At 36.3% G+C, this 24,893-nt stretch overlaps 2 protein-coding genes and 1 long non-coding RNA gene across 4 annotated transcripts in view; 1 reads left to right on the top strand and 2 right to left on the bottom strand.

Moving 5' to 3' along the window:
* Positions 1–1,378: 1,378 nt before the first annotated feature.
* On the bottom strand, positions 1,379–7,393 carry LOC106867364 (STING ER exit protein). Its single transcript, XM_014912216.3, has 7 exons — positions 7,166–7,393; positions 4,336–4,450; positions 3,877–3,918; positions 3,409–3,538; positions 2,178–2,267; positions 1,961–2,053; positions 1,379–1,430 (listed from the first exon to the last, which is right to left on the bottom strand). The coding sequence occupies exons 1-7, from the start codon at positions 7,284–7,286 to the stop codon at positions 1,380–1,382; spliced, it is 642 nt and encodes a 213-aa protein (XP_014767702.1). The 5' UTR covers positions 7,287–7,393; the 3' UTR covers position 1,379.
* Position 7,394: 1 nt separating this feature from the next.
* Positions 7,395–24,893, bottom strand: part of LOC149134343 (uncharacterized) — a 28,727-nt gene continuing 11,228 nt past the window's right edge. Inside the window, exons 2-3 of the long non-coding RNA XR_016242837.1 lie at positions 24,108–24,185; positions 7,395–7,550 (exon numbers count right to left, since the gene is read on the bottom strand). This is a non-coding gene — a long non-coding RNA (uncharacterized LOC149134343). The remainder of the gene's footprint in view (positions 7,551–24,107; positions 24,186–24,893) is intronic.
* Positions 13,812–24,893, top strand: part of LOC106871355 (alsin) — a 97,302-nt gene continuing 86,220 nt past the window's right edge. For both annotated transcript variants that reach the window (XM_052970013.2, XM_089356290.1), the window contains exon 1: positions 13,812–13,911. In XM_052970013.2, coding sequence (XP_052825973.1) covers positions 13,892–13,911 — 20 coding nt within the window. In that variant the 5' untranslated portion in view covers positions 13,812–13,891. The remainder of the gene's footprint in view (positions 13,912–24,893) is intronic.

The raw sequence follows: 24,893 nt of genomic DNA, 5'->3' as shown, positions 1-24,893 counted from the left end.
AGCACTATTTTTCTTAATATTTGGTGATATATGCACACATCAGTTTTAACATCATTTATTTTTAAATGGTATGGTTTTAACTGTATTCAATTTACCTTCATATCGTGTTTTAAATGTCATTAAAATAAAATATTTGAGATATAAATTTAATTTAAATGTTTATGAAACTCAATAATTTGTCCTTTTGTGAGAAGTCATATAAAATACTGATTCACTTTAGTAAGGGCATCCAGCTGTATAATTTTTTCAGGGATACATAAAATACTATTGTGGATCCTAGATTTTCTATTTTGTTGCATGGACCCCCAAAACCTCTTATATGGACGCTCAGGGACCATATGGACCCCCGGTTGAGATCCTTCAATTCATTGGGTCCCATTCAAGCCATGCTAGCATGGAAGATAAACATGATGACTCTCCCTTTACTCTTCACCCCATCATCTATTCTTCCTGTTGTGTTGAGGTAGGTTTTGTTTGGCCAAATGCCTTTCCTGTCACCAACCACTGCCTATTTCCAAGCAAGGTAATATTTCCTATGGCCAAAACATATCTTTCACAAAAGACTGGAAATGAACAAAACTTGTATGGTGTTGATGATCCTTTACGACCATCACAAGATTATCATCATAAAGGTAAATACATTATATATGATGGGATTCAGTTTCTATCTACCAAATCCACTCACAAGGCTTTAGTAGAAGACACCTGCCTGAGATGCCACACAGTGGGACTGACCCTGAGACTTCATAACGTCAGCACCTAAAATAAATTTTTAATCAATAACTCTGAACAAAATCGTACAAAAGTACTTAAAATTTTATCAACAGCAACATAGATTTCTTGACAAGGTACAAGACCAGTATTTTGTAAAGGAATCATATAATCCATAATGTCCATGGTATATTACTGGTACTTATCAAACATATAAAGGATGAACCCAGTAGGACCTGGACTTTAAAATATGAAGCACCAAAAGGTAATGCATCCAAGCCAATGTTCTATAGTCTCGTCCAATTCCACTGTCTTTTATATATATATATATATATATATATATATATCATCATTTAATGTCCGTTTTCCATGCTGGCATGGGTTGGACATCTATATATACATATGAAATGAAAATCTGTACAGAAATGTCATCATAAAATAGTGGTTGATGTTTTCAGATAGAGTTCATATATACAGCACTTTGGCCCCTTTGTTAGTGTATTGTACCCCATACTGTGAAGTTGAAAGTGTCAGAAAATTTAAATCAATTACAAGAATATAATTTAAACAAATTAAACTGCTTTCATATCCTCTTTCTTCACAGCAGAGATGCACCAGGAGAGATCAGGTTTTAAAATTCTCAAGTAAACTTTCTTCTTGTATTTCCTTTATTTGTCAATGAGTGTTCCCTTGGGGCGCTTTTTAGCTTCTTCTTCTGCCTGTTTAATAAAAGAAAACCAAAACTTCAACAAAAGGCCAATCTTTTAGACTTCCTCTCTCACACAAACATAATTTAAAGTCAGTTAGTCTCTAAGTATGAAACTATTTAGATAAACAGAATGATTTATCAAACATGAAACAGTGTTGGAAAGCCCCTCCATTATGATGTGAAAATATTACAAATTGGTGATAAACTATTAGCAAGTCAAATCTGAAATACAGTTTGTCTTCTCTCAAATTAATAACTAGATGAAGATACAGTCTTCATCAATACTGTAAAAGCTCAATGGATCAGAGGCAATTACTGAACAGTATTAATGCAGAAAAAAAATATTAAAACGTAATTTTTACAAATGAATATCCCCTTTACCATTCCTTTAGGTTGGCAAACAATACTGACATGAGATTATTAGTGTAAAAGTGCAGTATCTTCATCTCAAAGACTGTCAGACTAAACCGAGAAATCATTGTATATCTGGCATCAAGAATGGTTAAAAAGAAAACAAAACAGCCAACCACAAACTCTTACCTGTTCCATTAATTTCTTTTTACTCATTCCTTTCCTTAACAGTTGTTTCTCAATAACTTTAGCATTGGCAGCATAGGAATCAGCAATTTCTTTCTGGAAGAAATAAATATAATTGTGATTAGAACATAATTCCATAAAAATAAACATTTTCAACATGACTGAAATCAGTAAAAGATGATAAAAGCAAAAATAGTAGGATAGACATTAAATTACTTACAGCTTCTATTTCTTCTTCTTCTTCATCAACAGTTGATACAGTAACAGAACTAAACTTGCCCATATTTTTGGTATGTTTGGTTAATGTGACCTGGGAAGATAAAGGAATATTTAAAAGTTAAGAAATTCTTTTTCCAACATCTCTTTCAAGTACCAATACATTGATTGGAAATGCTATAGAAATAATTTACTTGCTCTATCACAATACCAACATCTATCGTGAACTGGGTTAATATATGACACCACTGGTTTGTTTATAAAAAAAAAAAAGTCTCAAAGAATCGCCCTTGGTCCTATATGCAAAACTAAACATCCCATTAGCTAATTTTGCTCCTGATACTCATTTTCCTGAAAATGCCTTGCTGAACTTGGGGTGTGCTGATATCCCCAAGTGTCTTTTATGCCATCAAATGCAGTATATAAAGGTCCTTGATACTTGTGTGTATTTTAAAGAAATATATGGTACTGCCAACTATTTTAGTCTTGAAAGGGTTTAGGAAAACTTTTGTTGATGCAATGTAAGTTTCAAAAGAGAAATTCTTGAGATAGTCTATATAATTAGCATCAGTCCCATAACTTAGTCAAATCTAAATTTACTGGACTCTATGCAACATTAATATGTCTTGTTATCACTAATTAATGATACAGGAAATCATCCTTGGTGTAACTTTTAAGCATTTACCAACCATAACATTTTCTTTACTAAATCCTTGGATGAAAATAAAAATTAAATTCCAAATCCCAGGTAGGATGAAAAAAAACTCTTTGAGAATTCAGTGTGTTACTAATACGGGTTTTCAATTTTGAAATATAATCCTTTTGAAGTCCCCATTACTATTCTTAATGGTTACAATTATTTGTGCAACTTATTTAACAATAAATTTTAGTACCGATGAATTAAAATAAAAGATAACCACCCTACAATGGTTGATGGCATATAAAGCACACAGCTTTTTTTTTTTTAATAACAAAGTCTCAAAAAATCACTTTGGGTCCTACATGCAAAGTTGGACACCCCATGAGCACATTCTTTTTCCTAAATATTCCCTGCTGGACTCAGGGTGTGCTAATATACCCATGTGTCTTTTATGCCATCAGATACAATATTGTGTGTATTTTGAAGAAATATTCGATACTGCAAACTATTTTAGTCTTGAAAAGATTTAGGACATCTTTGTACATGCAAGGTTTCAAAAGAACTAATAACAAAGAAAATCGTTGGCAATTCTCACCTTCTTCGGTTTAGAAATCTGACTATATACATCAGTCTTGACGCCTTCTCCAGCCTCTCTAAGCGCATCTTCCACTATGAACATGACATTGCTTTTACCCTGGTGATGGTAATATAAACAAAGACCGCATCTGTCAAAATAAACAGGTATTTCTTCTGAAATGTCATCATCTAGCAAGATTCCAACCAAACACATGATATTAATGACATAAAAATTACAGAAGGTCAGCTGCTTATAATATTAAGCTGGCCATTATACCTTTTTATTCCTTGATGAGTTGGGCCTCTAAAAGTTTAATGGTTCAATCAGTTAAGGTACAATGCTAGTGACAGAATGAAATCAAGGAAACTTTTTTTCTCTTGCAAGTTAGCACTCTATTAACTTAACCAACTGAAATTCTCTGTAAACAAGAATGGTTATATGTAGAATATATAGAGAAAAAGTATAATACTGTCAATTAATTCTTACCGTTTGCATTTTTGTCGATACTGTTTTTCAACACCTTCAGGTCTGTAAGGAGAAACATGAATAGAAAACTAGATAAAAAAACTTTTCAGAGTATTTGAATTTATATAAGATAACAATCATTTGAAGAAAATATAAATTATTGGTAGTTTTAGGTTATAAAAAAAATGTGATATCTTTTATGCAACAGTTGTTAGATTTGGTAGTAGTTTCAGGGAGAGAGTAAGTCGATTACATCAACCCCAGTACATGACTGGTACTTATTTTATCAACGCCAAAAGGATGAAAAACAAAGTCGACCCCAGCAAAATATGAACTCAAAATGTAAAGACAGATGAAAAGTTACAAAGCATTTAACTTGGCGTGCTAATGATTCTATGATTCTGCCAGTTTGCCATCTTTCAACAATCATTAATTTAAAAATGTGTCTAGGAAACAAAAAATCTTGTCATTTGTAGATACCTTCTCAAGTAGATAATTTCGTCTGGGTCACATGTGATTTTATGAGCATGTTTCTGACCATCTATCACTCTAGCACCATCTCGTTTCCTCAGAGGCAACTTCTCCATGGGGCAATCTAATAAAACAAATGATAAATATAAAAACGACACAAGTTAAAATTTGATTTCAGACAGAGACAAGGCCTTGAATTTGGGAAGTGGCAGTGTATAGGTAATACCATTGACATGACTGGCATTTTATTTTATGGATGCCAGAAAGGTGAAAGATAAAATTAAATATGAGACGTTTTGGCATTGCTTGTTTGGTGTCACTGCTTTGAAGCTGCCTTATTTGACACCAGACATTTTCATGTTTTTGTCTGTTTGTCGGCTCCTTTCTCTCTCTCTATGTCTGTAAGCATATTTCTCTTAGTGTATGTTTGTATCAAACACGTTCAATTAATAAACTGTAACGTCTCTCTATCTATCTGCACATGTACGAGGTCTGATTAAAAAGTACCAGGACTGTTGCTATGGTAACGAAGCTAAAGTACACAGATTGAATCTGCTTGGCACAAATTGACTTTGAACTCTGTCATGCATGCACACTGAGATATAACATTCTTGCTCAGTTCGGTTGTTTATAGCAATGCTTAGAAGTAAAGAGTGTAGAGAGTGGTCAACTCAAGAAGATGGGATTTCAGCAGCAAAGGATCTCCTTGATTGTGTCAATCATCATCATCACTGTTTAACGTCCGTTTTCCATGCTGGCAGGGGTTGGGTAGTTTGACTGAGGACTGGAGAGCCAGTATGCTGCGCCAGGCTCCAATCTGATCTGGCAAGGTCTCCGGTTGAATGCCCTTCTGAACGTCAACTACTCCAAGAGTTGTCCAGTCAACCATGTCAAATCATCTCATTTCTCAGTAAAATCAACCTCAACGGGATTTTCGACTTAAAATGCGAAGGGACATAACTCTTCCACTTACGTCAATCCACTAGCTTCCAAAATTTCAAAAATAATTATTTCAGTAATATTTTCTGGTCTATCAATCCTCACCTCGTGCATTTTTATATTCTATACCACATTTCAATTGATCCAATCTCCGACTGTTTTGAGATATACAAAGCGGAATTGGACGGTGACGTATTAGTCAAGGATATAAAGACCCAGTATTAGAAAGAAAGGGGTGTTGTTTCAGGTTCGTGCTACAGGCGAGGCTACTCTGCACAGACTATTGCACACAAGAGAAACTGTAAAATCATGTTTAGTATTCAGGTTATTCTGTTTAATGCGATGCTTATTCATTCAGGTGAAGAATTCCAAGGAGAAGTAAGGGTTCACCAAGGATCAGTCTTCAGTCCCCTCTTATTTATCATAGTCCTCCAGGCAATAACAGAGGAATTCAAGACAGGCTGCCTCTGGGAGCTCCTCTTTGCTGATGACCTGGCCCTCATAGCTGAATCACTACCAGAACTAGAGAAGAAATTTCAGGTGTGGAAGCAAGGTTTAAAATCGAAGGACCTTAGAGTCAATGTTGCAAAGTTCAGAAAGCTCCTACCTTTGCTAGTGACAAAGGGCCTCTAGCTCAGAGTGAAAAGTAGACTGTATGATGCATGTGTGTGAAGTGCCATGCTACATGGCAGTAAAACATGAACCATGGTTATAAAAATGAGTGGGAAACTTGAATTTGCAAAATTTAGACATTTAACTTTAGATCTCTTTTGGTGAAAAATTACATTGTTGGTTCCAGGTTTTCAGTGTACCAATCACTGGTTCTTTGAATTACTAATTACAATAAAGATATAGGAGCATCAGTAACTTGCAACAGAACAAATGTCACAAGAGATTTCATTTGAAGAGCATCGATTTTTCTTGCTGCTATATATGTCTGAAAGATATATATGTGTGTTGTGTGTTTGTGTTGGCACTCCGTCGCTTACGACGACGAGGGTTCCAGGTGATCCAATCAACGGAACAGCCTGCTCGTGAAATTAACGTGCTGAGCACTCCAAAGACACGTGTACCCTTAACGTAGTTCTCGGGGCTGGCCCTTTGAATTACAAGCACAACAGAAACAGGAAGTAAGAGTGAGAGAAAGTTGTGATGAAAGAGTACAGAAGGGTTCGCCACCATCCCCTGCTGGAGCCTCGTGGAACTTTAGGTGTTTTTCGCTCAATAAACACACACAACGCCCGGTCTGGAAATCGAAACCGCGATCCTATGACCGCGAGTCCGCTGCCCTAACCACTGGGCTATTGCGCCTCCACGGATAGATAGATATATACATAAGAGGTATCAAAGCCGGAAAGAGTTATAGTCCATTTAATTAGGAAGAGAATTAGCCTAGATGAGATGCAGTTACAGTGTTCCCCACTGCTTACAGGGGGTGACTGAGACATCACTATGCTATCTAGTTTACACTTAAGGAGGGCTGAGCCTTTCATGGTTACTTCTCTTACACAATGCTGACAACTTGGACGCGAAGATCGACTCCCCATTTCCACCAGCATCAACTTTCTAACTTATTCAAAAATTTATAATCATAGTAGTAGTAGTAGTAGTAGTAGTAGTAATTATTGTTCTAGCAACAATACCGCTATATTCAATTATAAAAGTGCTGTATTAGAAGGAATAAACGACCCAAGAGTATATTAGATGTAACACAATTTCAGCAGCATATATTCAAGGAAAAAAATGTGCCAGGAACAAAATTGTCTCATAGGGAACTCAGCTATGGATAAAGGGCCCGGAGCGATTTTTTGAGACTGTTTTTTATGGCAAAGTGTGCCTTCCATAACATCAAAGAAGGTATTTAAGTTAAATAAATGTGCAAAATGCTTAAAATACTTACCAAGAATCAACGACATTTGCCCACATATACAGTAATAAATGTAAAGTGGTTTCTCTCCTTGATATTCTTCTTGATCTTTAGTGTCAGTACAAACTACGCTTCTGGACACGACTTTCGGCATTTTGTCCGATAAATTTTATTTTTGACTTCGACTCGCAATAACCGATTCTTACAAAAACTTATAACAAAATATCACAACTTCCGTATCCGGTAAGTCCATTAACTCTGACTTTCTTAAAAACTTGCATTTTTCTTTTCAGATTTTAAAACTCATTACTGCCCATGGGCCTTTTTTGAGGGGCGGAGGTAAAGATCATGGACCGCACCCACTTTGGGAAATTTTTTTTTACAGGAACACACTATATCGATGGCGAAGATTCCGAATCTGCAAAAAAAAAAAAAAAAAGCATTTCAAAATTTTTAAATTCTCCCTCCCCCCCATTTCTTAAATTTTCACTTAAAAAAAATTTTTTTTTTGCCGAAATACGTAAAAAAAAATACAATATGGGGCACTATCATGCTATTAGCTGTCAGAAGTGAAAGTGCTCACTGCTAGTGAAGTATCTGTCTGTCTGCCTGCCTGTTGCTGGCCTGTCGATTCTTTGGCTACTGACAGCTAATACCATGACTGGCCGGAGCGAGCTATATGTCTGTCTGTCTCTCTCTCTCTCTCTCTATCTATCTATCTAACTCGAAAGTTATTGGAACAAATTTGACACCTATATCCATGCGTTTGAAAACACAACACAGAGTATAAGGGTACTCGCGTCCGCGCTAGCTAGTCGTGAGTGGTCGATCCTATTATTTTTAAACTTCAAACTTCATCTGTTTTCTATTTTGATAAATTCTCACTGTTGAAAATTATATTTTTATATTTTAAATAATTTGCAATTTCAGGAAATATGTTTTTATATTAAATTTGTGTTTTCTACTCACGACTAGCTAGCGTGGACGCGCGAACTTTCGAGTACTAGATAGATAGATAGAGAGAGAGACAGACAGACAGATAGCTCGCTCCGGCCAGTCACCATGACTGGCCGGAGCGAGCAAAGAATCGACAGGCCAGCAACAGACAGGCAGACAGACAGATACTTCACTAGCAGTGAGCACTTTCACTTCTGACAGCTAATAGCATGACAGTGCCCAATATGGCAATCATCTGGAAATAAAGGTATGAAACATTTTCAGCACAATCGTTTTGGTGCTGCTTATTTGACGGGGCTGATTCAACGCTGTTTACTTGGCATCGTCTATTTTGATGTTTATTTCTTTATAATGTATCTCCCATTCTCTCTCTCTCTCTCTCTCTCTCTCTCTCTCTCCCTCTGTATGTGCATGTGTTTATGTGCTTGCCTCCAGTGCCACAAAGTACCGTCACCAAAACAGGCTGAATGTCCAGTCAGCCATGTCAAATCCGCAACGTCCAAACAGCCATGTCCAATCGTTTCATTCCGCAGAAACAATTTTCAAAAGTGAGGTAAGGGAAATAGCACAAGTAAGCCAATGACATAAATAACAATAATTCATTCACATGGCGATGTACTGAATGAAGTGGCAAAAAATTCTTAATGAACTGAAATTTGCCTTTTAAGGGAAGAGGGAAAACAAGAACCTCGAAGCAAGAAATTAAAAAGAGAAGGGGAGATAATTCAAAGAAATAAAACGTTAACAAAAAATACAATTTTTAGTTTTCATTTTGTATATAGTTTGCAAGATGTGAATTCGTGTGTTGAAACATATTTCGTTGTATCTCGGGAGGGTCATTGTGCAAAAGTAAATTCACGCCCTGGTTAGCAAGGGGAAAAAATCATGAAATTTGTATTTTTAATTTTTTATATTATTTCCTCATCCGTTTAAGACACGCTAACAATGACCGCTAAGTTTTTGTTTCTTTCAACTAAAAACAAATTTCAATTCGTAAAGAATTTTTTTATGTACGTCATTCATTATTCAGAAACGATAATTGTTGGCACCATCCAGGCTTTATTTGTGCTTTTCTCTGTTTATTGTTCCACATTTTTTAAAATCCTAAAACAAAGAATGTTAGCTTCAACTGGCAATCTAATAAAATCCAAAAAATGTGTATATATATTAATATAATAATTCATAAAATTCCAGATGTCGATTAGTAATTCATGAAACTCTAAATGTCAAATGAAAAGACATACATATATCAACCTAAATAATTAGGAAGAATTATTTCAATCGTTGGCAAAGTATGAGTTCTACTGAAAAGGACTTATGTAACACAACGATATCATCAATGAAGCTTGACTTTTATTACCAATGTAAATTTTCGGCTGTAACCGGCTTTACTACCCATCGCTTTCGATGTTTTTTTTATCTTCTCGATCGCATAGTAAAAATAATTTGTCGAATCTGTCTGCAATCGTTTGAATTTCTGTTCTTGTCCGAAATGTTTTATCTTAATCTGCAACAACTTAAAATGAGACTTAATTGCTTCAACTTCGCTTAGTTGTCATTATTCATTTGTCAAAATGGTTATGGCTGCTGCCCTTCTTTTGCTAATTACCAACAGACGGCCGTAACCTGAAGAAAATTGGTCCAACCATTTTCGAGTGTTTAATTTCCGGTGAAAAGTCTTTCTATAATTGTAATACTTTTAATCAATCCTCTTTTGAGTTTATACTTTAGGTTTATCATACATTATCATGAAGCATTATTAGAACGTCTATCTTTATAACCGACAACTATAAACAGAGAACTTAAGTTCATTTATCTCATTGATTTCATTTTTGCTTGATGCTAATTATACTTAGTTTTGCAGGAAATAATATCACTGAAACATAGTATACTACTGCATTTATATGCATATTAATAAAGGGATTATTTAATGAATGCTTATAAAGGCCTGCAGAGGAGAGACGACCGACAGGATAACGTATTGAATTGTCTACTTGTGTATTATGTTATCTAGTTTCTTCTAATGCAATAACTTTTCCATTTAAAATGTATTATAAGGATATAAATCTACCACCAGTACTAGACTAGTACTTTATTTTATCGACCCCAGAGCAGTAGCGTAGCAATGGGACAGTCCACCCGGACGACGCTTTAAACCTGAACCTATTTATTTCTAGACATCATTGACCACGTGACTCCATGGAAGATCATAGCAGGAATCTACAAGCATTTCTGTCATGCGCCAGAGATCTTAGATTAGATCCTATTGAGGTGGGATACAGAGTTTGCAGGCCAGTCCGTCTGTAGATCTTGCAACATACTTAGCAGGATAGGGACCAGTAAGTGGAAAGCCACCAAGCTGGCTGTGGAGGCAGCAAAGATGCCTCAAGGTGGTTGTGGGCGAGGAGGTGCAAGCCCTGAAAGGGGAAGTGTTACCAGGAGTAGTGCTAGCAGGACACAAGCCGGTGCTTGCTCAAATCGGTTGAGTCGTGGGTGTGTCTGATGTTGAAAAGTCCTGAAACACCTAATGAGCCCAGGAAACATCACTGACAATATGTCCAGGGGCATTCTATATACAATGCAAAATCAATGACAAAATATTACGTTGAAGAAGCAATCTTTCTTCGTATAGTTTCAATATTTTCTACGTATTAAAATAAAGTGTTTTGATGTCTTGTTTCGAATGATTTGTTCTGCTCAACCAGCTTAGGAATTTCTTCAGCGATTTTTGCCATAAATTGTGCAACCTATGTGTGCAAAGATTGTTGAATTATGTATAGGACAAAAAATATTTTCTGTTGAGGATATTCGTAAAATATTTTATGACTGCCGAATATGCTCCGAATCTAAATTCATATCTCAACTACAAGACACCTGTTTCTGTCTATTATACTTTAACCTCTCATCACCTGCCACAAAACCACGCCCTTCGCTCTCCACTTAGACTGAGGGGTCTTATCTTGCGAGTTACTTGGTGACTTTACTGGTACCGATGGCACATAAAACTCACCTAGCATACGCTGCATAGTGGTTAGCATTACGAAGGGCATCCAGTCGAAGAAAGCATACCAGACAGACAGACAGTAGAGCTCGTTGGTTCCTGTCGAAACGTTCAACTCGTGCCAGCATGGAAAACGGATGTTAAATGGTGACTTCTGTATAGATCCTACAAAATCCAACGCAGTTTCGTTGGATTTGGCTGGATCTAAACAGTTAGTATCTCGAAACTTGACTGATGTTATAAACAATTACTTTCTCTTCTTGGAACTCCCGGCGCTATCCAAGTTTATAAAGGAGCTCAATTCACGAGAAAATTCGAACTTTTCTAAAACAAGGAATTCTGAAATGCAAAACCCCTTCATACAATCCTAGGGGAAATGGACACTGCAAAAGAACCAATAAAACAGCGTGAAAGTTAGAATTGTTAGCTTAAAAGTCTTGGAATCTTCCAGAATCTACTTGAGATGTTCTTTCAACTACTACTAATGCTCCCTACCATTATTTATTATTTCTTTATATCCAGTTTTCAAGCTGATGTCTCTCTATCTTCTTGGCTCATTTATTTTGGCCCTGTCGAAACATCTACTACATATGTGGGAAATCGGTGTGCGTTTGGTTGTGGCGTTGTTAGCTAACTCCTCCTACATCGTTTTATTGATTTTCATGAAACTTAACACATGAGTAGAACTCATGTATGGAAACCCCGTGACATACTTAGATTGTTGAAAAATCGATAATACGGCCCCTGGAAGGGATCTTTATATCTACCTCATATAGCTAATTTTTTTAAATACCCAAGGGAAATAACCCATAGCATCTGCACAATATTTTTTAATAACACTCAACGGAAATAACCCATAGCACCTGCACTTTATTTGAATTCTTACTATCGGGTAATTAATTTCATGTTATTACACAACTAAATTTACAATTTGGGTATTCATAACTTATTGGGAATTCCTAAAAACATGATCCTGTGTAAGACAGTTCGGTATTCTCTGTAAATGCACAAAAACCGTTTTAAGGGCTACATACTTTGTATTGTTGTTACTGGATTGGTGAAGCAATTATGAGAACGGAACCAAGGGATAAGCCCCGCTTTCCCGGGTACGTCAGCTAGTGTATGCATATACAAAAATGATCCCACGATAGATGCTGAATTACTGGAATTTAACAAGTTTGTCTGTATTCGAAAAAATAATGGAGTAAACACTGTCTCACTTCGTGACTTGTCACGGTGTCTGAAATCCCTGGATGAAAGAGTAAAGCTTGCGGAGTCGGACTTAGCAATGGCTCGCTCAGTTTCCTGTTCTCAAGAACATTGCCAGATCTCATTCTGGGCTCTTTCAATAGCAGAGATAGTAAAATTATTTCCCCCGGTTTTGCTGTGCTTATCGCTCTTATTTATGAACTTTGTCATTCAAAGAAAACTATCAAACCACTTGAAAGATTTAAGTTATGTGTTAAGTTGTTTAAACAAGAAATCTTGAAATAAAACTGAATCACACACACACATGCCATTTCTTATGGTAAAGAAAGTAACTTAAAATTTAATAGAAAAAATAATCGAACAATTATTTGTAGTTTTATTAAGAGAAATTTAAAGACTGGTGATTCATCATTTTCTTTCCATTTACTTCTTTTAAAAGAAGAAAGCTTTTATTTTTGAAAGTGGTAGCTTAATGTCTGTAATGACCATGTAGAGAAATACGTGTCTTAGTACGTACGTATAGGCAGAGAGGAAAAAAAGAGGTGCTGGATGCGAACCAAACGGAAGTTATGTTACAGACAGATTTATCAATAATTATTAGAGCGATTATTAAAAATTTTCAGTTTTCACGTAAAAAAAAAAGCAATGAAAATAAAGAAAAGCTAAAGACAAAATTTTAAAAACTGATAATATGCCCCATTTAAATAAAAACCAAGAACTTCCAAATATTATTTTAAAAGATTTTATTAAAGTACAAGATCAATACTGTACCGAAAAAAGAAAGATAAAGTTGCAATAATGCATTTTCGCACCTTTCAGAGAGTTCACACACACACTGGATCGATTAAAATCGATAACTTTATAGCAATAAAATAGTCAAATTCTTAAAAAAATAAATTACCAACTTATCCACATGGTTTTCCAATCTTCCTCAGGAGTAAAACACACATTATACAAATTCTTTGTTAGTGTACGAATGTCATTTCTTTATTCAAGGAGTTTTAGTTTGAAAGCAGAGGCAACGGAGAGGTGGTCCATCTCTATATGGTTTAAATGTCACGTCCTCAATATCCAAGTGGCTAAAAAAATATCAGTAGAAGGACACCCAGGAGTCATGACCTGGATGTTGCCCGGCCCCCTTCGTAAGAAGTTAAGGGCCGAAGCACTTACCTGATGGGCCTTCGTCTCTGAAGACCTTTTGTTCAGCTTTTCCGAGACATTCTTACCAACTTCCACTAAAGATTATTTAAATTTCTAAGATCGTTATATGATTGTGAACCCACTTTTCCTCACCACTTACTGTAGAAAGCAGTCATGTGAACGAATAGTAGTGACCTTAAATACTAATGCTACAATAAAAGCCTGTCTATACGTATCTACATTAAATATCAATGCTACAATGAATGTATTGATGCTTAAAGCGTCTAGAAAGAAGTCTAGGTTGCTAAGTAACGATAGCGGAAGTGAACGTGGTTGGCCAACGCGCAGGCTCGTTTCACAGTTTTAATTCTCAGTAAACAAATATGGCAGCGCCCAGGTGACACCTCGAAGCTGTTGAGTTTCGGGATATTTTAATGTAAGAACATAGCAATATGGATAATAACATGAACAGGTAAGTAATGATAAATGTAGCTTCTGCGTGCATGTCTGGTGTGACTTTACTGTGATATATTAGGGAATGATCGATTCTATCGCTGTCGTTTCGCTTCGATAAATCAATGATTGGATGAAAGAAAAAAAAAATATATATATATTTTTTAAATCGTTGATGGAGATTAATTTCGTTCCATCTCATCATAAATGTATGTTTGTATATCTCTAACACACATATCTATATTTACTATTTAACCCAGTGGTTATTTTCTCAGAAGTGGTCACCTTAGCTGGAATATATATTTATAATCATAATAAAATAATCTACGTTTGCTAAACATTATTACCCAAGCGTGTCGACCGTATTACCTGGTGTGTTTTTTTAATCACCCAATCCTCTCGATCATCATAAAACCTTATGAATGGTTTATTGTGTAACAGTTACGTAATAATAATAATGTAATATTTAAATGTTACATCACTTTGAAAAGGCATTTAAACCCAAATAAATAAATAAGAAAAAAACGATACTGTATACAGTCAGACAATTATGTTTACTGAGACAAAATTAATGTGTCCCTATTTTTTCATGTTTCGTTTTCTTTCATAATTTTCAAAACTGATCTTTCACAGTAATAATTAGCAATTCAAAATGCCGCTATGAAATGTATTTGGTCAACTAAACCTCAATCAATCAATCAATTTTTTGCACTGTACCTTTCAATGACTATTTACTCCGAAAGAAGTGACTTGATTAAATTTCGTAAATAACACACTACCCCGTGAATGATTCACCCGACAGCAGCAAAAAATAGACGTGTTTCTCCTTGCATGTAAAACGAAATGAGTAATAGTCAGTAACCTGCTGTATCATCATATAATAAACGTTGTACCGTTTCTCGAAACCTATAATTAATGTTAATATTATATTTGCATTAAAATACATCGTGACATGTATTTTGTTTAATATGCTATGCTCACTACTTATGTTTGTAGATATTTTTTTTTTATCTAATCAATATCTTCAGAAACTTAATATTGTTATATTTAAGACGATGAAACTACAGATAAATATAAGAACACCGTTTTGTCAAAAGTCAGATTTCAGTCAGATTAGAAACGCAAGCGAAGCAATTGTCAAAGATGTTATTTAACAACATCGAAATTTGTTTTTGCTATTCTTTAGATTATCATGGCTACATTTTTTTTTCAGAGATTTTGCATTAGTGTTGTCTTTATATAAGACTGCTGATGGGGAGATAAAGGTTTTGAGTTCAGTCCTAGCCTAAGGTTATGTTATATGCAAAAATTATGTATCTGGGGGGAAAAAAATGATCGAATTCTTGACCAATCAAAATATATTGTGGATAGCAACAGATAAATGGAATTAATATGCCTATTTTGTATTGTTTTTTTTTTTAATCCAAGAAGTAATCAAGGCCAGTCGATGACTGATCGATTAAAATAATAACTGAAGGGGTGGGGGAAGGAAAAGGAATACGAAAATATGGATTTAATTCAATGAGCTTCTATTCACGTAATAGTGTGTTTGGCAATTTAATACCTATCAAGGTATTTCTACGTTATGTAGTATTAGTGGTTTGACCGAGAATTCAGGCTTGTTTCTGAAGATATGCCATAACAAACATGACCCAGTGACATAGAATCATCGTCGTTATTTATTTTTGTCGACCCAGACTTTGGCTGGGTGACGATTCTTCTAGTGGGTTCTGGGTAAGGTTAGAACCACTGACATACCAACACCCTACCACTATTACCAACAACCAAAGGAACTTTTACTCAGTTGTTTATCCTGCTAGAAATAGCAGTCGAGTCTTTCTGAAATAACTCCATACCATTTTAGATAAGAAAGATGGATATATCGGAACGTAGTCCCTGATATAAAAGGCGATATGGTCATAGCTGGAACACCATTGATCGTAGGTCTGCTGAACAGCAGCAACCCTGTCACCTCCATAACATTTGATGCAGAGAATTCTTCACATTAGCATCAATTAATTTCAGAACGCAGCACATATCTATTTTTTTCTTTCTTTAAACTTTCACAACAAAGATGCATGACGAAATTTATGTATCTTAATTAAGCAAATTGTAATCACTGTGAGTAGGGCTAAAGATTCTTCAAATGGACATTCTGGAGTTATGATTCTTCAAGTGATTTGATTGTATAGCTACAACCACCTGAATTAATAATACGCTAATAACATAGTTTACTCGAATCTTGTATATAATGTTTATGGACTGGTTGATTCTAAAATATTAAAGAATGCCTTCTTTTATAAACACATAATAACAAAAATAACCAATTATTAAATAATTATTATTAATAACCAATTATATAAAAGTCTGAAAATTGTCTAATGCATTTGGATAATTCAAGAGAAGTCAATCTGATATATTTAATAGTTTCTTTGACATAAATGACCCCTTAATGCTCAAAGGAGTCAAGTAGAGTAATAAGTGTACTTATACTATATATAAGTCTGGGTACATGGGGATTAACACATACTTTAAGAAATTATTATTTCTTATATTTAATTGTTTATGTTATGATTTTATTTATTCCATGTAGCCAGACTTTGTGGACACCCTGTATAGTAGCTACAGTCAAAAAGTGGTAAAAATATTTCGGGTAGATATTATCTCTGTTGGTAAGAAAGTGTTTCTGTCTGCACAGAAGGCAGACTGTACAGAGCCTGTGTAAGAAGTATTATTCAGAATACAGTGAGATGTGGGCATCAGGTGTAAAAACAAAAATGTGATGAATGGAGAGGAACGAGTCATGAAAGGTCTGCTAGGATATATAATATGGAGAGCAGAGCACAAATGAGCTGAGAAAGAGGCTAGAAAGGACAACAGCTGATGTTTGTGTGTGCAGGTAAATGTGCTTGTATGGGCATGTGATTTGCTGACAATGGAAAGTACCCATGACAGAGAAAGACAAGGGAAAACGTGATGACGTCAACTCTGATGTCTAACATCAAAGAACAGATGATGCAGGACTGAGAGTAGTCGCAATCTATATTTCCTACAACCTCTGCAATTGCTGTACAATGGATGTTAAGTGGGTGATAATATGACAGGAGATTAATGCATTAATCAACTGCATAGCCTAAATGTTATCTAAATGTTCTCAAATGGTGGCCAACTATGCTTTTTTTTCTGTCTGTATTTAATCTAACTCAATACCTTTGTTACTCACAACATAAATATGAATTAGAGTGGAAACTACTTTCCAGATGTTCAGTGTAGCAACCGAATCTTCACTGATGGCTCTCACATGAAGAAATAAATTTTAATATTGTACCTTGTTGATGGTGTTCAGTGTAATGTACAGCAGTATGGATTTAGATTGGATTGATATTTAAGGAGTGGCTGTCTTGTAAGTAGCTTGCTTACTAACCACATGGTTCCGGGTTCAGTCCCACTGCGTGGTACCTTGGGCAAGTGTCTTCTACTATAGCCTCGGGCTGACCAAAGCCTTGTGAGTGGATTTGGTAGATGGAAACTGAAAGAAGCCCGTCGTATATGTGTTTGTGTGTCTGTGTTTGTCCCCCCACCATCACCTGACAACCGATGCTGGTGTGTTTACGTCCCCGTAACTTAGTGGTTCGGCAAAAAGAGACCGATAGAATAAGTACTAGGCTTACAAAGAATAAGTCCTGGGGTCAATTTTCTCGACTAAATTCGGTGCTCCAGCATGGCCACAGTCAAACGACTGAAACAAGTAAAAGAGCAAAAGAGTAACATATCACAAGCACAAGGTTTATGAGTATTTCTTATAGGTTTGGTTAACACCATAAAAAAGGTGTATCATCATTATCATCCTTTAATGTCCTCTTTACATAGTAGCATAGGTTGGATGGTTTGACAGGAAGTAGCAAGTCATAAGACTGCACCAAGCTCTATTGTTTGATTTGTTGTGGGTTCTATGGCTGGAGCAGACAGTCTAGCTTCAGTAGAATTCAATAAAGCTACTCAATAGCGACAAGAGCAACAAACCAATGCAAGGAAATCCTTTTAACTCATCCTTCTGCCACCCCAGCTCTAAATCTTCAATTCCTCTGTGCAGTTTTTTTTCATTTTGTGCCTTCAAAACCGCCATTCCAATCAAAATCCTATTTCATACCTTGAAACAATACGCTTTGGAATTAGCTCCTGTTCCAAGGATGCTTTTAAAAGGTTTCATCTAAGCAGCAATTTTTAATTAGGGGGAAATTTAGGGATTCCAGTGAGGAGATAATTTTAAGTTCTTTATCATTATTTGCACTGTTTTTGCTTGATTTTGTATTTGATGACAAAAAAGGTGCATGGGTATATTAAATGCACCCTAATTTCAGCAGCGCATATTGAGGAAAAGAAAGCATTTTGTGCATTGGAGCATGTCGTATTGAAAGCTGTCTAGCAGTATTTTACAAAACATTACAAAAGTACATCAGGCTATAACAACAAGCATGACTGTATAAAAAGGTTAAGTTAGCAGTACAGCTGAACATAAAACTAGAAATCACAATAGTAACAATATACTGTATGGTTACAGAAATAAAATATGCAGGAAAAAGAAAAGCAGAAAACAAACTGGCAAATGTCACCAGTCTATTGTTGTGATAGATTCTTCTACAATATAAGTTTTGCGGATAATGTTTAAATAAATGTTATTATCATGGAGTCAAACTAAGTACAAGAGACTGTCTGGATTGGAATTTGCCTTTAGATGTCAGGGACAAAATGAGCTTAGAGGAGGCCCAACTTTGCTTAACCCTTTAGTATTTAATCTGGCTATATCAGGCCTGAATATTCTGCCTGATTTGAGTTGAAACCTGCCAAGTCTTGCCTCTGCGATGTCATTCTAAAAATGAATAATCATACTATTGGAATCTCAAAGCTACAGGGCAATATGGTTAATTTAAAACCAAGTGAATCATCATCATCATCATTGTTTAACGCCTGCCTTCCATGCTAGCATGGGTTGGACGGTTTGACTGAGGACTGGCGAACCAGATGGTTACACCAGACTCCAATCTGATTTGGCAGAGTTTCTACAGCTGGATGCCCTTCCTAATGCCAACCACTCCGAGAGTGTAGTGGGTGCTTTTACGTGCCACCGGCATGAAGGCCAGTCAGGCGGTACTGGCAACGCCACGCTCAAAATGGTGTTTTTTATGTGCCACCTGCACAGGAGCCAGTCCAGCGACACTGGCAACGATCTTGCTCAAATGTTGCCTTTCACGTGCCACCGGCACAAGTGCCAGTAAGGCGATGGCTAACATAGAAAGAAAAAAAAATTTCACACGTATGTATTGAACAATGGTCGAAATCTGACTGTAACACAAGAAACTGATGGCGAGATGAAAGATTGGAAACTAATCTGAAATCATCCTGATGTGATATACTGCATAGGAAAACCGACCATAGACCCCACATTCGCACCCGAAAAGAGCAAAAGAGGGCTTTTATGTAGTTTGTAGAGAAAACGGTAATCGTATCTACATGAAGAACTAACAAACAAGGCCAATATGCTGAACTGAACTGGTGAAGAGATATGACAAAAAAAAATACATAGAAGGAAAAGAAAAGGAAAAAAAATGCTCTAGAGTTGACATTTAGGTGAAAATATGAAATTGCTAACAAACCTGGAGCAAACTGTAATAATGGCTCTTAAGTACTGCTGTCCTACATATCTGCTCAGGATGAATTGACGGTGAGCAAGGAAACCTCTATGTGGTTGGTTGACCTGCTAGAAATAGCAGCCGAATTTCACTCAAATCATGTTCTATCATCATCATCATTTTAATGTACACTTTTCCAGGTTTGTATAGGTTGGATGGAATTTACTGTTACTGGATGTTCCTCTTGTTGCCAACCCTCACCTGTTTTCAAGTAAAGTGATATTTCCCCATGGCCTGACATGTTTTCACAGAATATCAGAAGTAAACGATGCAACTTGTATGACTTTGACATTTATTTAGAACTACCATGTAATGTCAAGACAAGTAAACACACACACACCCACCCATGTATATATCATACTACTATTTCCTTCTTGTGAGTACTTGGCGACCTCACCATGTGCTGGTGTCGCGCAAAAAGCACCCTGTGCACTCTGTAAAGTGGTTGGCTTTAGGAAGGACATCCAGCTGTAGAAACCAAGCCAAAGACATTGGAGCTCAGCACAGCCCTTTGGCTTGTTGGTTCTTGTCAAACTGTCCAATCCATACCAGCATGGAAAAAGGAACATTGATGATGATGATGATGATATATAAATCTATATGATAAGTTTTTTTCAGTCACTATCAAACAAATCCACTCGCAAGGCTTTGATCAGTCCAGGGTTGTAATAGAAGATGCTTGTCCAAAGTTCCATGCAGTGAGATTGAACCCAGAGCAGACTTCTTAACCACACAGCCACACTTACTGCTTTATAAAAAAAGGCAGAAACAATGCATAATGGAGTCCTTGATACATAGACTGAAAATTGATGGACTGATCAAAGCCAGAATACTCTGTCTGATCAGAGCTTGCCTAGGGTTTGACAACAACAACAATTAAGAAGTTAATGGCATGGCATAAAAGGAATTCTCTTACTATCTCTTACTAATTTTTTTGAGGCAGGTTTTCTGCAACCTGGTGCCTTTCCTGCTGCCAACCCTTGCTGTCCAAGCAAGACAATATTTCCCCATGGCCAGACAGGATTTTCATGGAAGACAGGAAATGAACAACCTCACTTGTATGACGATGATACTCTTTCTCATTCATTATGGGATGTCAAAACAAGGGTACACACTTGCGCACATATGCACACACACACACGCACACACACACGCACACACACACACACACACACACACACACACACACACACACATATGATCGCTTACTTTCAGTTTCTGGGTACCACCTCTCACAAGTCATTGGTTCATCTGGGGCTATACTAGAAAACACCAGCCCAAGATGCCATGCAATAGGACTGAATCAAAGAACAAATGGTTAGAAAGCAAACTCATACTGCCATGCCTGTTCCTATCAGTGGTGGGAAAGGATCTTCGGATGCTGGGCCTCACTGAAGAAATGACAAAAGAGCAGGAGTTGTGGTAATTTGTTGTATTTGAGAGGATGCATCAAGCTAAGTAAAACCATGGTCATCCATACACACAGGCTGTCATACATACTTAACAGGTGCCAGCAGCACATAAAATGCGCCTGTGCTGGTGGCACATAAAAAGCACCCAGCACACTCTGTAAAGTGGTTGGCATTAGGAAGGGCATCCAATTGTAGAAACCATGCCACAAATGCCGACTGGAGCCTGGCCAGCTCTTGTCAAACTGTCCAGCCCATGGAAAACGGATGTTAAACAATGATGATGAAGATAGAGAGAGAGATATCTCATTTGAGAAAGATATAAATATAAAGTTACTTTTTTGTTTAAGAATCTAGTAGATAGTAAATACAATTTTGACTGGCTTATCTTTTAATTACAGGTTGTTTGATTACAATCATGTTGTTAACCTATTAACGTTGTGTGCTATCATGTGTAAGCAGCTAATAACAGCTGTAGGCATTATGTCATGTAACATACATACATACATTTGCTAAGTGCAGTTTTATTTCAATATTGGTAATCATTAATTGCAATTTATTCCATCTTTTCAGCTGCCTCCTTGTTCCTTCCCATTTCTTCTTCCGTTTATCATTTCCTTCCCCTCCCTCATTATTTATTTACTTGTTTTATTAAACTCCTTATCTCTCCAAAATTCCTATTTGCCTCTCTCTGACCCCCCCCCCCACCTACCCAGTCACTTTGTATAGCTTTCTCTCTCTTTTCTTTTCTTCAAATCATCTTCTCTGTTTTTGCACTTCTTGAATTTTCTGTTTTTAACTGTACTACTGCCAGCATTTGTCTATAGGTGCAGGAGTGGCTGTGTGGTAAGTAGCTTGCTTACCAACCACATGGTTCTGGGTTCAGTCCCACTGTGTGGCACCTTGGGCAAGTGTCATCTACTATAGCCTCGGGCCAACCAAAACCTTGTGAGTGGATTTGGTAGATAGAAACTGAAAGAAGCCCATTGTATATATGCATATGTGTGTGTGTGCGTGTTTGTGTGTCTGTTTTGTCTCCTCACCATCTTGACAACCAATGCTGGTGTGTTTGATTCCATGTAACTTAGCAGTTCACAAAAAAAAAAAAAGAGACCAATAGAATAAGTACTAGGGTTATAAGGAATAAGTCCTGGGGTCGATTTGTTTGACTGAAGGCAGTGCTCCAGCATGGCTGCAGTCAAATGACTGAAACAAATAAAAGAATGTATGTATGTATGTTACACTTCTTTCAGTTATTAGGAATAAATTTAAATGAAATGAAAATAAATTTTGCAGAAACTAATCTTTGAACTTTGTGCTTTAACCTCAAATTTAATTGCTATATGCACATGTGTGTGTGTGTGTTGGTTGGGGTGTATTTTTTTTAAAAAAAGCTTAAATTTTATTCTCTATATTGCAACTTCTCCCTGCTTCATGTTCTACCATATCTTGTCTCTTCCACAATGAAGGGCTGTTATTTTGTCATTTTTTTTTATTACTCTCATCAACTGCTCTATATTGTGAAAGTTTTGGGAAGGAAAATGAACTTCAGTGTGTTGATTTGCTATGAAAATTCAACTGTTTCAAACATATGTCCTTCTTTGGAGAGAGAGAGAGAGTTGGGGGGGGGGAGAATATAGAGGCTTTAATACTCTGGTGACAAAATTGTGAATGAAAGGAAGACGTGAAGAAATGAATGGAAAATGTTGTGAGTCTATGTTGTGTTTGTTTGTGTGTGTGTGTGTGTGTGGGGGGGGGCAGTTATGTTTGAAACATGAAGCTTTGAGACTTGTTACAGAAATTGCTTGCAGGTTAGTCAGAAACCACTGAAGATTGTCACATTGGGTCAGACCAAAGACAAACAAAACAAAACAAAGCAAAGCAAACAAATAAACGGAGGTTGTCTTTTAGTCTTTTACTTGTTTCAGTCATTAGACTGCTGCCATGCTGGAGCACTGCCTTTAGTTGAACAAATCGACCCCAGGACTTATTCTTTGTAAACCTAGCACTTATTCTATAGTCTCTTTTGCCGAACTCCAGTGCGTAACTGGTACTTAATTTATCGACCCTGAAAGGATGAAAAGTAAAGTCGACCTCGACGGAATTTGAACTCAGAATGTAGCGGCAGACGAAATACCGCTAAGCATTTTGCCCGGTATGCTAACGATTCTGCCAGCTTGCTGCCTTAATAATGATAATAATGATAATAGTAATAATACATACATACATACATACATAATAATAATACATACATAATACATAATAATATACACACACATACATACATGCATAATAATAATAATACATAATACGTAATAATACATACATACATACATACATACAAATGGAAGAATTTGGGGTGGGAAAGGAAATGAGTTAGCAATAAGAATGAAAGAATAATAGAATATGAGGGAGTATAATGAAATTTAAGGAGTGGTGAAAAACTGTCTGAACAAAGGAGGTATAAAGAGGTCTATTGGGGAACTGAGAGCTGAACTAATAGGAAATAGGGCAGGAAAGGAGGTACACTTACCTTAAAGTCCTTCACGCATGACAGGCATGGCTATAGCTGTGGGGTGAAGAAACTTGCTTTGTAAACCATATGGTTTCAGGTTCTGTCCTACTGTGTGACACCCTGGGCCAAGTGTTTCTGCTATAGCCCTGGGTCAACCAAAGCCTTGTGAGTAGATTTGCTAAATTGAAAATCTGTGGAAGCCCATTGTATATATGTGTGTGCATGTGTATGTGTATATACATACATACATACATCATCATCATCATCGTTTAACGTCAGCTTTCCATGCTAGCATGGGTTGGACGATTTGACTGAGAGGACTGGTAAACCAGATGGCTACACCAGGCTCCAATCTGATTTGGCAGAGTTTCTACAGCTGGATGCCCTTCCTAATGCCAACCACTCAGAGAGTGTAGTGGGTGCTTTTACGTAGGGTATATATATATACCCTTACCACTAAGTAGCCCCAATGTGCTTTCACAATTTAAAACTAGCATCCTTAAAATCAATATTAAAGAAAATAAATCTAGCAAAAAAGAAAAAAAAAAAAATGTACAAATAGCTATCAGGGGTTTTGCATTCTAAAAAACAATTTCCTTACCTGAACTCCTCAATTTCCACCGGAGTCTTGAAATTTCTTCCCTGAAGGAAATTTTCTCTCGGTTAAGAACTGAGTGCACTAAAGGAATTTGAAGGAAAATAAAACATTACCAATATTAATTATTCTTAAAATTATTATTATTGTTATTATTATTATTATTACTATTAGTAGTAATCTGTTTTCTTGTAATATTTCTATTTTAAGACAATATAAAATATGATTTCAAATTTTGGCACCGAGCCAGCAATTTTCGGAGTATGGGGTAAGTCGATGATGTAGATATCAGTGCTCAACTGGTAGTTATATGTTGCTGACCCTGGAAGGATGAAAAATGTCAAAACTGACCTTGGAATGTGAACTCAGAACGTAAAAAATGGATGAAATGCTGCTAACCATTTTCTCTGGTGCATAATGATATTCTGACAGCTTACCACCTTAATAATGATAATAATAATAATCCTTTCTACTAGAAGCACAAGGCCTGAAATTTGTAGGGAGAGGGCATGTTGATTACATCAACCCCAGTATTTGACTGGTACTTAATTTATCGATCTTGAAAGGATGAAAGGCCTCGGTGGAATTTGAACTCAGAATGTAAAGATGGACGAAATGCCACTAAGCATTTTGCCTGGCATGCTAATGATTCTGCTATCTTAATAATAATAATAATAATAATAATAGAAGACACCTGATGGAAGTTAGACATCCAACTGGTCTAAACTGAAAAATCATTAAGTTGCACATTAAAGGAGTTTCATCATCATCGTTTAACGTCCGCTTTCCATG

This window comes from Octopus bimaculoides, chromosome 8 (assembly GCF_046866305.1).
Source record: "Octopus bimaculoides isolate indiv1 chromosome 8, ASM4686630v1, whole genome shotgun sequence".
Lineage (NCBI taxonomy): Eukaryota > Metazoa > Mollusca > Cephalopoda > Octopoda > Octopodidae > Octopus > Octopus bimaculoides.
This window is presented reverse-complemented; position numbering and strand designations above follow the sequence as displayed.

What these genes read in the sequence shown, in the direction of transcription:
- LOC106867364 (XM_014912216.3), bottom strand. Translation starts at nt 7,286, where the DNA reads ATGCCGAAAGTCGTGTCCAGAAGCGTAGTTTGTACTGACACTAAAGAT. An exon ending in GAAATTATCTACTTGAGAAG is followed by an intron (nt 3,919 to 4,335) that starts GTATCTACAAAT and finishes TTCTCCTTACAG; the next exon opens with ACCTGAAGGTGTTGAAAAAC. An exon ending in AAGAAGAAGAAATAGAAGCT is followed by an intron (nt 2,054 to 2,177) that starts GTAAGTAATTTA and finishes TATTTCTTCCAG; the next exon opens with AAAGAAATTGCTGATTCCTA.